Source organism: Onychomys torridus, chromosome 8, assembly GCF_903995425.1.
Source record: "Onychomys torridus chromosome 8, mOncTor1.1, whole genome shotgun sequence".
Lineage (NCBI taxonomy): Eukaryota > Metazoa > Chordata > Mammalia > Rodentia > Cricetidae > Onychomys > Onychomys torridus.
This window is the reverse complement of record NC_050450.1, coordinates 17,365,081-17,379,738: the sequence shown is the minus strand read 5'-3', so window position 1 is coordinate 17,379,738 and position 14,658 is coordinate 17,365,081. Positions and strand designations below refer to the sequence as shown.

Genomic DNA, 14,658 nt, shown 5'->3' with positions numbered 1-14,658 from the left:
AAGCAAGCTCACAAAGACACCCAAAGAGAAAAGCGACACCCACCAACATAGAGGCACAGTTTCCGAGGCTGTCAGTGACAGGACGGCTTGTTTTCTGCTTCAAATAATAGGATAGCCCAATCTCTCTCCCGGATCACTCGTGAGCTGGAATCAAAGACATTCAAGTAGTCCAGGCAGCGGGTTCAAGTTCAGCCTTGCTGCTGCCCCAGGCTTGACCTTGGTCGGCCGGCCGCTGAGCCTCAGTTTACCTGACAGGGAACGCGGATGACAGCTCGGCGCTCTAGACCCAGCCCCTCCCCGTCGCCTTGGATTGGTTCTCTGGGTCTCCCTCTACGGGCGCGCCGGGACCTAACCCGGAAATGCGGTTCCTGGGCGGGGGCGGGGCACTCACGGCCCGCGGCGAATGATAGGTATACTGACCAATAGACGTGGGTAGCGGCGGCTGCGTCGCGGAAGTCCCACCCAGCGTCGCGCGGGGGCGGGGTGGCGCTGGGGGCGGCAGGCAGCGGGGCGGGCGCAGGATGAGGGCGGCCATTGCTGGGGCTCCGCCGCGGGGAGGAGGACGCTGAGGAGGCGCCGAGCAGCGCAACGCTGCGGGGGAGGCGCCCGCGCCGACGCGGGGCTCATGGCCAGGACCACCAGCCAGCTGGTGAGCGCGCGGCGGCTACAGGGCGCGCCGGTCCGTTACCCGGGAGCGTGGCGGTCGCCCGGGTTCTGCTAGGCGAGGCGGGGCGGCCCGGTGCCGCGGGCCGGGCGGCGCCTCACCTGCGGCTGGGTGGCGGGCAGGACTGCTGGCGCCGTCCGAGGGTGCCTCTCGGCTGCGGCGGGGAACGCAGGCCCCGGCTGGAGCTGGCGGCGGCAGCCGGGGGCGCTGACAGGGCGCGGAGGGCGGGGGAGGCCGGGAGGTGTCACCCGGGCGGGCGGGGTGGAAGTGCCTGGAAAGTTTGTTTTCGGCTCCGCGCAGCCTGGAGCCGAGCCTCTGGGCTTACCTTGAAGTCTTGCCTGCGGAGGAGAAACCTCTGGCCTTTACCTAAAGGGGGGTCTTGGGAAGCAGGAGATGCGAGTTTCTGCTTGTAGCACCTGATGCTGGCAGCGCCTTCCCAGATTCTTGGTCAGCGGGGCCTTTCGGTGCTCCTCTTGCCTGTGGTTCTGCGCTCAGTGAGGTGGGAAGCTCTGGGAGGCCGGGCTGAGAGGCCCCAGTAAGGGCAGCCTAAGTTTGACAGGGAGGAGGGGTTTTAGGGGAAAAACAAAACAAAACAAAACCCCCAAACCAAATCGACCACTTGTTGGGTGAAATGTTTCTGTTTTCTCTGTGTTGTTAAAAGTATCCATAGTTGTCTTGTATTTTCTGTTAAGTTTTAGAGTTCTCAGGATCAAGGTAGGTCTACCTTGTATGCAGTGTGAAGTGGGTGATGCAATGATGTCAGCCGCCTAGCAAAATTTGGTTCAGAAGGCAGACCCCCTTGGGCTAGGGCTGTAGGTCAGTGGTGATCTGCTTGTCTCATAGGTCCAGAGCTCTTGGGTTTGGTCTTTTACCCCTACCGTCTTTGTGGGTGGGGTGGGGCGGGAAGAGGGTTGTAGGTCTCTTTACTCAGGCAGACCCAAGAGACTCACTTGATCCAGTTTGGTCTAGGATGCGTCTGTGTCGTGGTTTTTAGATGTTTCTGGAGGGTCATGAGCCCCTTTGAGAATCTGAAAGTGTGGGCTCCCTTTGAGAAGCACGCACAGCTGCTCTGAGTTTTGTTGCTACTAGAGGTTCTTGAGCCTTCTGCAGCTCATCTGCGGACTTCCAAGTTACAACCTTCCATTGGAGAGACGGGTGACAATTCGTTCAAGTTCTAGAAGGAGGAGGACCCATCCAGTTGAGGAAAATGGCGAAAGGCAAAAAGGGTGTTGCAACACTCGTGTCTTTCCCCGGGGTGCTCGGTGGAAGTCGGAGTGACAGTATTGTGGATGCTTATGAAGTGAACTTTTACACAGTGGTGCTGTTGCAGTGTATAACGTGTGTATTTGATGCTGTCTGTGTGAAGAGGAAGAGTTTTTTTCACATGGTCTTGGCACTTCCATGATGGGCATTTGATATCTGCAATTTTCTTGTCATCGGGCAGCTTTTTCAGTGAGCAGAAGAGAATTACAGAATAAATGGTAGACTCTTTCTTTCAAATCTGTAAAGAAATGAGAAGAACTTTGTCATCGAGAGTCCCCCTACATGTGGGAATATGCCTTGTTTCCTGTTAGGAATGACAGAGATGGCTCCTGTGATGGATTTTCATCTGAGGACTGGAAAATTTGCATGGTTAAAGTGTATTTGCATTTGAACTTTAACCTGGCATGTTGACACTGTGGAAATAGGTTTAGCTTAGTCTGCCATATGGTGGGCCAGAAGCTTAAGTACCGTTTATTGAGCTCGCTCTTCAAGGCAGATATTTAGATACATACTTCATTCCTGTTGTGTTGGGAGGTAGATATTGTTCCCATTTTACAGGTGAGGTCAAGTAATTGACTCATAACGTTGGGTTTGGGATAGAGAACCCAGTGTCACTCTTCTGTCATGTGAGGATCTCCCAAGGGGAGGCTCTGTGGGCATCTTAGGGAGTAAGAAACTGCCCAGGGTGTCTTCCTGGAGCTTGAACCTCCTAAGTATATTAAGTGTGCCATATTGGAGGAAGAGGGACATTATATTTCTTTGGGTAGATGATCACATTCTTTGAAACAGGCCCTGGGGCTCATTTCAGTTGTGTCCTGTCAGAAAACACCTGCTTGGAAGAAGCTGTGTGTGGTTTGCCCTTATTGAGGACTGGTGCTCTGCTGGGGTGAGGCTTGGATACCCCCTCCCATCCCCCTTTGGAAAAAAGAGATGTGGTTTGGTCAGAGGGAGACATGGGGACTTGAGAATTTAAGGTGCTTTAGATTTTCCAAAGGTGCTGCATCTGTCAGGGAAATTCAGAAAGCATGCAAAAAAGTGCCCTCAGATTATCAAATCATTGAAAAATAATATTTTAAAGATAAGGATCTCGGGCTGGAGAGATGGCTCAGAGGTTAAGAGCACTGGCTGCTCTTCCAAAGGTCCTGAGTTCAATTCCCAGCAACCACATGGTGGCTCACAACCATCTGTAGTGAGATCTGGCGCCCTCTTCTGTCCTTCAGGCATACATTCAGGCAGAACACTGTATACATAATAAATAAATCTTTAAAAAAAAAAGAGAGATAAGATCTCAATATATAACCCCTAGCTGGCCTGGAGCTTGCTATATAGACCAGGATGGCCTTGAACTCACAGAGATCTACCTGCTTGTTTCCCTTGTGCTGGGATTAAAAGTGTGTGCCACACAACCAGGCCTGATACATTTCCTTCCTTCACCCCCACAGGGTTTCTCTGTGTAGCGTTGTGTTCTCTGGAACGCTTAGAGATCCACCTGCTTCTACCTCCCAAGTGCTGGGATTAAAGATGTGTACCACCACCTGGCTTTTTTTTTTTTTTTTTTTTAAAGATATGTTTTTAGCTGGACCATGGTGACACACACCAGGGCTACTCAGAGAAACCCTGTCTGAAAAAACAAAAGTATTTTTATTTTATGTGTATGGGTGCATGCTTGTCTGTACATCATGTGTGTGCAGTGCCCTTGGAGGCTGAAAGAGGGCATCAGATCCTCTGGAACTGTAGATGTAGATGGTTGTTAGCCACCATGTGAGTGCTGGGAACCTGACCCCTGTCCTCTGCAAAAGAAAGAAGTGCTCTTAACTGCAGAGCTTAACTTCAGGCTGTGCCACATTTCTTGAGTTAGTGCTTAGGTGCTCTGCCTGTCATGGAACAGGATGCATTTCAATCTCCAATGATGCAGGCACTACAAGGTCCCCATAAGAGATGGAATCAGAGCTTGTTTTATGTTTCTTTTCAAAACATTTATATGTGTGTGTGAGTAAATCCCATGTGTTCGTGGGTGCCCTCAAAGGCCAGGGGAGGGTCTCAGATCTCCTGGAGCTTTAGTTACAGGTGGTTAAAAGCCACCTGATAGATGTGCCAGGAACCAAATTTGGGTTCCAAGGAAAAGCAGGAAGTACACTCAACCTCGGAGCACTTTTTAAAAAATCTTTCTGACATGGATTTTATTAGGAGGATATTATCTTAGCTAGTAGCTGTCTGCAGAGATATAGGGCTGAAGGTGGGCCTTTGCTTTTAGGCTGCTTTCAGTACAGTTTTGGAGAAGAGGAACAGGTGGCTCCTGGGGACATGTGCCTCCCTTTTCAGCCTATGTCTTCATCTCTACTTGAGCTGGAGTGAAGGTACTCCTAGATAGTGATTGAACCTGGTAGGAGTCAGAGATGGGCATGTAAGTGATGAGCTGGGAGTGCTATAGAGATGAGGCTGTTTGAGGTGATGTGTTTGGAGAATAGTCCTCAGAATGTGTTTTCCTCTTTCCAAGTAGTGTCTTCTGTGGAGTGGACAGGGAATCCCGTGTGGTTTTTCAGTTCTATGAGGAAAGCAAGTCATTGCAAAGGAACCCTGGTACAGAAATGACTCCCTCAGCAGGTGCGAGTGGCCCAGGCCTGTCTGGGGGTGACAGGTGGCAATGGGGTATGCAGTGCAGTTGGTTTGAAGGCAGGTTCAAAGGGCAAGTCAAGTGGGGAGGCAGTGTTGTGTGGAAACTGTAAGTTTGGGACATGTATCAGTCAGATCTTCTCAGTCATGCATTCTTCTGTGACTGGATCATATTGTTCAGTTGTTTGGTGTGATGCCAGACCTTTTTAAAGTTACTTGAATGTTGTGAGCAGGCTGTATGTTCAGTCTCCAGCTGTTAGATCAGAGCAGTGAGCACTCTTAGAGTCATAGGGATGAGTTTTCTCTGTGATAAGAAAGGGCTTTTGGGATTGCGATAGCTGTTGGGTTCTGCTTTGGTACCTGACCTTTGTTTGCATTATATAGTCACAGAAAATGTCTGTTTTTATTGTTAATCCAGGAAATTTTCTTGACATTAAAGTTGATTTTTTTCACTCTAAGAAATTGCAAGTTGTTTTTAAATGTGTTAAGAAAGATACTTAAAAGCTGGGTGGTAGCCAGGTGGTGGTGGTGCGTACCTTTAATCCCAGCACTCGGGAGGCAGAGGCAGGTGGATCTCTGTGAGTTCAAGGCCAGCCTGAGCTACAGAGTGAGTTCCAGGAAAGGTGCAAAGCTACACAGAGAAACTCTGTCTCGGAGAAAAAAAAAAAGGAAAATAAACTTGTCAAGTATGCTGGTGCATGCTTATAGTTCCAGCTACTTGGAAGGCTAAGGCAGGAGAATCCCTGAATTCCTAAGTTTGAGGAAAGCTTGGGTAACATAATGAGAGTCTTTTAAGAAACAAAAAACAGCTACTCAATTTTTTATAGAGGATTGGCTTTTAAAATATTTATTACCTATTGAGAAAGGGTCTCACTCTGCAGCCCTGGCTGGCCTGGAACTCACTATGTAGATCAGGTTAGCCTAGAACTCACAGAGATGCACTTTGGATGCTGAGATTTAAAGTTGTGCAACACCACACCTGACCACCTCCCTTTTCCTTTTTAAAGATGGGATCTCATATAATGGGCTGGACTCAACATAGTATGTAGCTGAGGATGACCTTGAACTTCTGGTCCTGCCTCTACTTTCCAAGTGCTGGGGTTACAGGTTTGTGCAGACCACACTGGGAAGGATCGATTCCTTATCAAGGGGCTTGATTCAAGGGTTGTGTTTTTAGGTTGCTGGATTATACAGAAGCCACAAAAGCTAGAACAGCCAGTGCTGAAAGGCTCTGCTCACTACTGAACATGAATATGTGGTTTCTGCCTGCAGTTTTGTCAAGAGGTCAGTTGAAGGTGGGCAAATGGTTTTTGTGTGGCCTGGTGATTTCCCTCATTTCACAGATAGATCAGTACCCTCTGTGCCAGTCTGTGTTTCAAGTCATTTTCTTTCTGAAGGGAGTCATAGTACAGACCTTGTTTGAAGGTCTGTCTAGATATCAAGGATGTTCTTTTTGTGTGTGTCCTGTGTGTGCCTGGAGAAACTACAGCTGGTCTTCCCATTTCAGAGGCCTCAGGTCTCAGCAGGTTTTGTTCAAAATGCACTCCACCAGAGACATAGCTTTTACAGTGAGATTGTTGTTAAAGCATTGTTCTTCGACTGTTTTTGGGAGACCTAAACTGGGTGTGAGGGACAGAGCCTACAAGGGCTATTTTGTCTTCTGTGGAACTTAGTTGTAGGTGTGGAACCTGTGGTACCTGTGCACCTTTCTCTGGATAGGAGGGAGTCTGGAGTTCATTCAGGGTTGCTGTCTGTTGCATGTTATCATGCTTGTGGCCAGCCACTGCCGCTTTTGTGTTCTTACTGCCCTTTCCTGCTGGCTTCCTCTCCTGGTTAAGAGCACTCCAATGACTTGCTGGATGGGTCCCCAGGCACCCCCTCCTCTTCTCTCCTGGTTTGTTTTGTTTCTCCCAAGGGCTATGCCACACACACACACACACACACACACACACACACACACACACACCCCTACACACCTATACTCCTACACTCACTTGCACCCATGCCCAGACAAATGTCCAGGATGTTTTTGCCTGTCAGGTTCTCAGTGGCCTCTTGTCTTTTTTCATGTTCTTCCTCTGCCTGAAGAAATTCCCCGCTGTGGAAGGCCCCTCATAAACATTTCCCATGGCTGTACAGCCTTGTCTGACCAGTCTACTCCATGGTGGCTGCCCTTTCCCCAAGCCTTGGTTCTTCACCACATCTGTTCTGTGTTCCGTGTCTGCTTCTCTAAGGTAAACTCTGTTGTACCCTTGGCTTTCAGAGCTTCCAGCCTCTAGGTGACTCTTGTTCTTTTTTCACTCAGTCCTCTTGGTTCTGATCCCTGGGTTTGTGTCCTGTGATAGCACTGGACACAGTCCTGCTCCTCCAGTCCCCCCCTTCTCTTTTTTTTTTGGAGATGGTTTCTCGAATGCAAAAACAGCAGTGGCCAGTCACAAGCATGATAACATGCAAGAGACAGCAACCCTGAGTGAACTCCAGACTCCCTCCTATCCAGAGAAAGGTGCACAGGTACCACACTTACAACTAAGTTCCACAGAAGACAAAATAGCCCTTGTAGGCTCTGTCCTTCATACCCAGTTTAGGTCTCCCCAAAACGCAAAAGCTTTGCGCCTTTCCTGGAACTCAATTTGGAGACCAGGCTGGCCTCAAACTCACAGAGATCCACCTGCCTCTGCCTCCCGAGTGCTGGGATTTAAAGGTGTGCGCCACCACCGCCCGACTCCAATCCTTCTCTCTTTTTTTTAAAGATTTATTTATTTATTTACTTATTTATTATGTATACAGTATTCTGTCTGCATGTGTCCCTGCAGGCCAGAAGAGGGCATCAGATCTCATTACAAGTGGTTGTGAGCCACCATGTGGTTGCTGGGACTTGAACTCAGGACCTCTGGAAGAGCAGTCGGTGCTCTTAACCTCTGAGCCATCTCTCCAGCCCTGGTTTTGTTTTGTTTTGTTTCGTTTTTTTGTTTTTTTGTTTTTTTTTTTGGTTTTTTTCGAGACAGGGTTTCCCTGTGTAGCTTTGCGCCTTTCCTGGAACTCACTTGGTAGCCCAGGCTGGCCTCGAACTCACAGAGATCCGCCTGCCTCTGCCTCCCGAGTGCTGGGATTAAAGGCGTGTGCCACCACCGCCCTGCCAAAGATTTATTTATTGATTATGTATACAGAAGCAGGTTCCACATGTCATTACAGATGGTTGTGAAGCCACCATGTGGGTGCTGCAAATTGAACTCAGGACCTCTGGAAGTGAAGTCGGTGTTCTTAACGTCTGAGCCACCTCTCCAGCCCACCTGATTTTTTTTTTAACATTTATTTTTTATGTCATTTGCATTGGTGTTTTGCCTGCATGCATGTCTATATGAGGGTGTTGGATCCTCTGGAACTGGAGTTACAGACAGTTGTGAGCTGCCATGAGGGTGCTGGGAATTGAACCGAGTTCCTCTGGAAGAGCAGTCAGTGCTCTTAACCATTGAGCCATCTCTCCAGCCCCTTACCCCTCACTCCGGTTTGGTATTTTTATACTCTGAAAATGTTTGCTAATAACAAATAACTTAGTTTCAGCACAAAGCTGTGGATGTGGTGGTATATGCCTCTAATACCAGCATTCAGGAGGCTGGGGCAAGAGAACTGCTTTGCCTTCTAGGACTGCCAGACAACAACAGCATCAACAACAGAGCAAGAATGAACTTCCAAATAGTGTTGGAATATAGATTCTTTATAGAGTTAGGGCATTTAAAATTTTTTATGTACTTTGTATGTATGGTGTCTGTGCATAATGTGTGTGTTTGCATGTGTGAATGAGTACATGTGCATGTGTATGGAGGCTCTAAGTTGATGGGTGTCTTCTCACTCATTTATTGAGGCAGTGTCTCTTGCTGAATTTGCCACTTCCAGTTAGTTTAGCTAGGCAGCTTGCCCTGGAGGTCCCTTGTATCTGCCTTCTGAGTGGTGATATGACATGTTTTCTACCACATTTGCTCAGCTTTTTATGTTGGTACTGGGGATCCAAACTCTGGTTGGCAAGCGCTTTATCTACTTAGCCATCTCCCCAACCTGTTTAGGATTTCTGAAGATCATAAATGAAGAAAAATGGTATTTTTAGCCTTTTTTGTTTGTTTGTTTGTTTGTTTTGTTTTGGTTTGGTTTTTTTCGAGACAGAGTTTCTCTGTGTAGCTTTGTGCCTTTCCTAGAACTCTCTTTGTAGACCAGGCTGGCCTCGAACTCACAGAGATCCACCTGCCTCTGCCTCCCAAGTGCTGGGATTAAAGGCATGTGCCACCATCCGTCCTTTTTAGCCTGTTTTTCAAGTTTCACCCTGGAAAAGAAAGATGACTAGGCATTTGCATAACTGACAGAACTTTTGGTTGTATTGAAATTGTAAAGTAAGGTGATGGCAGGGTGATACCGTGCGTCAGCACAAAGGGTTTGGGTTTTGGCTCCTTGATTATGGGAGGTTAGCCTTGGGTCAGCTGCATCTGAGCAGAGCTTTGGCTGCAGTGATACTAGGGTGCATGTCCTTGGTGGACAATGCTTGACAGCCTAGCTCTGGGACTGAAAGGGATGTATCTTCTGCTTAGAATATCAATGCAAACTTTGCCCCCAGACAGCTCTTATGCTGGGTCATGTCTATATCAGTCTTTGTAGTTCCCTTCCTCAACATAAGAGTGTCCTGGATATTGGTGAAATTATGAAGGCCACTCCACGTAGTTAAAAGGGAGGTTTATTTTGTGGGGTAACTTACAAATGAAGGGATAGGTTGCAGGGTCTGGAAAGGGATGGCGCAGTCCGGTGGTGTTCTCTGGAGAACTCTGCTCGGTCCACCTCCAGCGTCCAGGGTCCCAGAACCCCAAGAAGCCTCTCCTCTCTATCCTGGGTCTTCAGCTTCCTCCCTCAGCCCCGCCTTGTGGGCGTGACCATTACCGAAGCCTCAATGGGGGTTGGAACTTCCAGGCCAAGGCTGGGATGGCTACCCACTACATCTCCCCCTTTTGTCTAAATAAGAAGGTTCTAACCTAATATAAGACTATATACAAAGAAATGGTTATCAAATATCGTCCAGGAGTAATGAGGGATAATGACCTAGATAAGTTGGATTTACAATAAATACAAACAATATCAAGCAAAAAACACATACTAAAATCCAGGGAAGTCTAGAGCGTTGGATAAGTGGCATGTTACAAAGATCATTCCAAAAGGTGTCCTATCCTAAAGAACCTGAGTCTAATATATATAAAGTTGTAACTATAACTGCTAGTCTTCAACCTCATCAAAGACCTGAGAAGGAATATAATAATACCTGAGAAATGGGAGAAGGACGCAAGCAACTTTTGGGAGTCTTGCAAGAGTAGATAGAGACAGCTGGCAGCCTGGACAGTCACCTAATGTTTCTCAGCATCGTTGGTCCATTCAAATTGGCTACAGGCCTAGAGTATCTGACAGACCATTTTCAGAAGCAGGAATTCTGAAAGACTATCTTTACCTTGTCTTGGCAAAGTACAGTGGTCGCTTTCCTTGTGTCCCGCTTGTCCAGAAAGGACAGCATTCGTACTGTCAGCAGTTGAGGCAAGGGCAGCTCTTTGCCCAGTAGGCCATTTTGTGCCAAGAAGACAAACTTCCAAATGGAAATGTCTTAGAAGCCCAACATTCTCTCGGGATCAAATTGGTGCTGCCAGGAGCAGTTGTGTCTCACGTCAACAGAATTCTAAGTTATTTAAATGCCATATTCTCTAGGTCTATGAAGTGTTTGAAGATTACCTGTCCATCCGACCTGTGTATTTATAAATCTGGATAACCTAACTAACATAATTATAGAGATGACAAGCATAGGTGACAATAAATCTATAAGTCTTATTTACCTAAACAACCTAAGGACTAAAGCTTCATGTAAACAAGGCAAACAGTTTGTAAGCAAATGTACAGTAAAAGGACAATGACTTTAAAATTGTGACAATACACAAAATATCTTTAACAGAGGTAGGAATGTATAGTGCAATGTGCAACATGATAATAATCCTAAATATATATCAGTATACATAATATCTTAAACAGAAGTAGAACATACATACAGTATGACAGATATAAATTTACATTTGTATCAATATACAAATATTTCAAATAAGAGTAAAAATACGTGTACATTATAACAAACATAGTTCTGTATTTGTATCAATATACAAATTATCTTAAATGGGAATATAAAAAGTTTATATTTGTATCAACATATAATAATTCATAACAGTGCAAATTACAGTGCAAATTATCTAAGGCTGCTATTTTACTAAATTTGTTTACTAATGTATATGACAGTCTAATATCTTATACCTAGCCATTCCATTTCTTTTCCCTTTTTTTTTTTTTGAGACATATTTTCTTTCCTTAAGGAGAATACTGAACTGAGTTTAACAGTTTCTTCCACCCCCAACCCTAGAACTATCATCCATATCCCTGAGAAATATGAAACCTTAGGGAGAAGGGCCATCGGTTTCTTAGAACTGCTTCCTGCTGTTTAGGGGGCGATGGTGTCTCTGTTGGGTATTGTGAGAAAGCTCAGATAGTTAAATCTCAGTTATACTAACTGTAGATTCTGCAGCAACTCTCAGAGTAATGGGTAAGATTGTCTGAAATTCTGGCAAGAAGTGTAGTATGATGATGATTATTACCATGGCATCGTTCTGGACTGGGTAGAGTTGTTGTTTTTGGGGCCCCATCTTCCTTCCGGAGACTTCAGAGATTGCTGTTAGAAAAACTTATTTTTTGTCAGAACAGAAGGTTTGGATTTAAAGGTGACATGACATGTAAGAAAGGATTCCGAGAAATCAAGAGTAAGCATGGAGAGAATTAGAATCTTGAAGACAATGGTCCCTTATAATTGGTTTCCTTCTGTCTCACATCAGAGGGCTCTTCTGATATGGGACTGAAGAATCTCTCAACCTTTTCTTTTATCAATATGCTTGGGTTTAGAGAAGAAGTGAGCCAATTCCATCTCCAAAGCCAGCTTGGTTTATAATTGAATTGGAACCATAACTATTCTAGATTGATAGAGATATAGATGTTAGACAGTAATATCTTATCCTGGTAGATTGGTACCAATAGATTCTTTCTTTCTGCTGTAAACATCTGGATATCCAAGGCCTTATGATTTCTGGAAGATGGGTATTTCTATTATCCTGGAAAGACAAAAACAGAACCCTACCCCAACCTTTGATTGTTAAATTTTTCTTACAACTTGAAGAGATGTCACATTGGTGGATGATCTTTTACTTCTCCTCATCAAGGGGTTTCTCCTGTTCGAATCGAATTTTTATTAATTTTGTTGGTATCCATAGCTTTTCTTCTCCTGTGAAAACAAAAGCAAAACCCCTTCCCCAACGTAGGACATATCCAGGTTTCCATTCTGAGGTCAACACATCTTTGAAATAAACCGGTTGGTTTAGCTCAGGAGTTTTGTCTGTCATCCAATGTCTCTCCGCAGCTGTTGTTCCTTTCTCATCAGCATTGAGAAAATTCAAGGTTAATAAATCACTATGCAATCTATTTCTAGGAGTCATTGTTACCTGTTGCTGTTTATTTAGCATATCCTTTAAAGTTCGATTGGATCTTTCTATGACTGCTTGGCCTATGGAATTGTGTTGTATACCTATAACATGCTTTATATTATAATAAGCAAAGAACTGTCATTTTATTGGAGACATATGCTGGGGCATTGTCTGTCTTAATTTGTACAGGTATTCCCATGATGGCCATAACTTCTAATAGGTGTGTAATCATAGAATCAGCCTTTTCAGAACTCATAGGAGTTGCCCACTGGAATCCTGAATAGGTGTCAATGGTATGGTGTACATACTTTAATCTTCCAAATTCTGCAAAATGAAACACATCCATTTGCCAAATTTCACTTCTTTATACCTTTTGGATTGCTCCCTGAAGGTAATGGAGTTTGGTTATAGAAGAGACAAGTAGGACATTTTTTTCACAATATCCTTAGCTTGTTGCCAAGAAATGGAGAAATCCTTCTTCAAACCTTTGCTATTTACATGGTGTTTCTTAGGAGATTCTGAGGCTTCCAGCACATTACCTATTAGTAACTGATCAATCTCATCATTACCTGTGCTAGAGGTCCTGGCAGACCTGTATAGGATTCGATATGTGTTATATATATAGGATGTTCCCTCTTTCTGATGATTTCCTACAATTGTATGAATAATGAAGTTAATTCTGTATTATCAGGAATAAATTCAGCAGTTTCAATATATAAAACAACTCTCTCTGCATATTGAGAGTCAGTGACTATATTGAGGGGTTCTGTGAAGTCCATCAGTACCATAAGAACGGCCTACAGTTCTGCCTTTTGTACAGAGCTGTATGGACTTTGTACCACTTTACTTAAGTCTCCTGATTTGTATCCTGCTTTCCCTGATTTATTTGCATCAGTATAGAATGTGAGGACTCCAGAAATTGGCTTGTGTCATACAATGTGAGGAAGGAGCCATTCAGTCTTCTTTATGAATTCTATCCTCTTGCTTTGGGGATAATGGTTGTTAATCTCTCCCAAAAAGTTACTGCAGGCTCTCTGCCAGTATTCATTATCTTTCCATAGTGATGAAATTTCCTCATTAGTTAAAGGTACTACAATTTCTGCTGGGTCCATTCCTGTCAACTGGCGAAGTCTTAATTTACCTTTTTGAATCAAATCAGAGATCTTTTCTATATAAGTCTTTAATTCCTTATTTGGTTTACATGGTAGGAATATCCATTCCAATATAGTATCTTCCCTCTGCATTAAAATACCTGTGGGGGAATGTCTGGAGGGGAATATGACAAGAATGCATTTAAGTTCTGGATGCACATGATCCACATGTGCTTCTCGAATTGTCTTTTCTACTAGAGCCAATTCCTTCTCAGCTTCAGCTGATAATTCTCTAGGACTATTTAATTCTTTGTCCCCTTCTAGAGTTTTAGCCAAATTTTGTAGTCCATCTTTGGGTATTCCCATGATACCCAATAAGTTGGAAATACTTTCAAACAACTTTTGAAAATCATTAAGAGTCTTCAATCGATCTCTCCTCAGTTTTACCTTTTGGGGTCTAATATTTTGTAGCTCTATCTTATATCCTAAGTAATTAATAGAATCTCCTCTTTGTATTTTTTTCAGGAGCAATTTGCAGTCCCCATCGAGGCAAAACTTTTTTTTACTTCTTTAAACATGTTTTCTAATGTGTCTAACTTTAGATCAGCTAATAGGCTATCATCTATATAGTGATACATTATGGATTGTGGAAACTTTACATGAGTTATCTCCAGTGGTTTTTGCACAAAGTATTGGCATAAGGTGGGGCTGTTTAACATTCCCTGTGGGAGGACCTTCCATTGATATCTCTGGACTGGCTGAGAATTCTTATAATTAGGAACTGTGAAGGCAAATTTTTCTCTATCTTTTTTTGTAAGGGTATGGTAAAGAAACAGTCTTTTAAGTCAATAACTATTATAGGCCATTCTTTGGGTAGCAGAGTGGGCAAGGGCATCCCAGTCTGTAGGGAGCCCTTTATTACTTTATTAGTAGCTCTCAGATCTGTCAGCATTCTCCATACCAGACTTTTTTTTAATAACAAATACAGGATAATTCCAAGGGCTGGTAGATTCTTCAATGTGTTGAGCATTTAACTGCTCTTGAACCAGCTGTTCTAAAGCTTGTAGCTTCTCTTTTGTCAAAGGCCACTGTCCAACCCAGACAGGTTTATTAGTTAGCCATTTTAAAGGTAAGGCAGTTGGTACTTCTGAGAGTTTAACAGCAGTTATGCTCTGTTTGTGTACAGCCTGAGTGGTTGGTGACTGTTTTTTATAGAATGTTACGATATTATTCCTAGAAACATGCATTGACCTGTATTCCTTTTCTGAGAGTGTAGGAATTTTAATCTGGGTATCCACTGTTGTAACAGATCTCGGCCCCATAGATTTACTGCTACATTTGCTATATATGGCTTCAGCCTTCCTCTCTGTCCTTCTGGCCCTATGCATTCAACCCATTTTGAACTGTTTTATCTGAGATAGGGTGCCAATTCCTAAAAGTTGGACATCTACCTCTTGAAGAGGCCAATTCGGATGCCATGATTTTGGTGTAA

The 14,658-nt window shown here is 44.4% G+C and overlaps 1 protein-coding gene across 1 annotated transcript in view; it reads left to right on the top strand.

The window, feature by feature from the left end:
• The first annotated feature begins 497 nt into the window (after positions 1–497).
• Pdpk1 (3-phosphoinositide dependent protein kinase 1) overlaps positions 498–14,658 on the top strand; it is a 73,758-nt gene continuing 59,597 nt past the window's right edge. Inside the window, exon 1 of the mRNA XM_036195942.1 lies at positions 498–649. Within this exon, the coding sequence (XP_036051835.1) occupies positions 626–649 (24 nt within the window). The 5' untranslated portion in view covers positions 498–625. The remainder of the gene's footprint in view (positions 650–14,658) is intronic.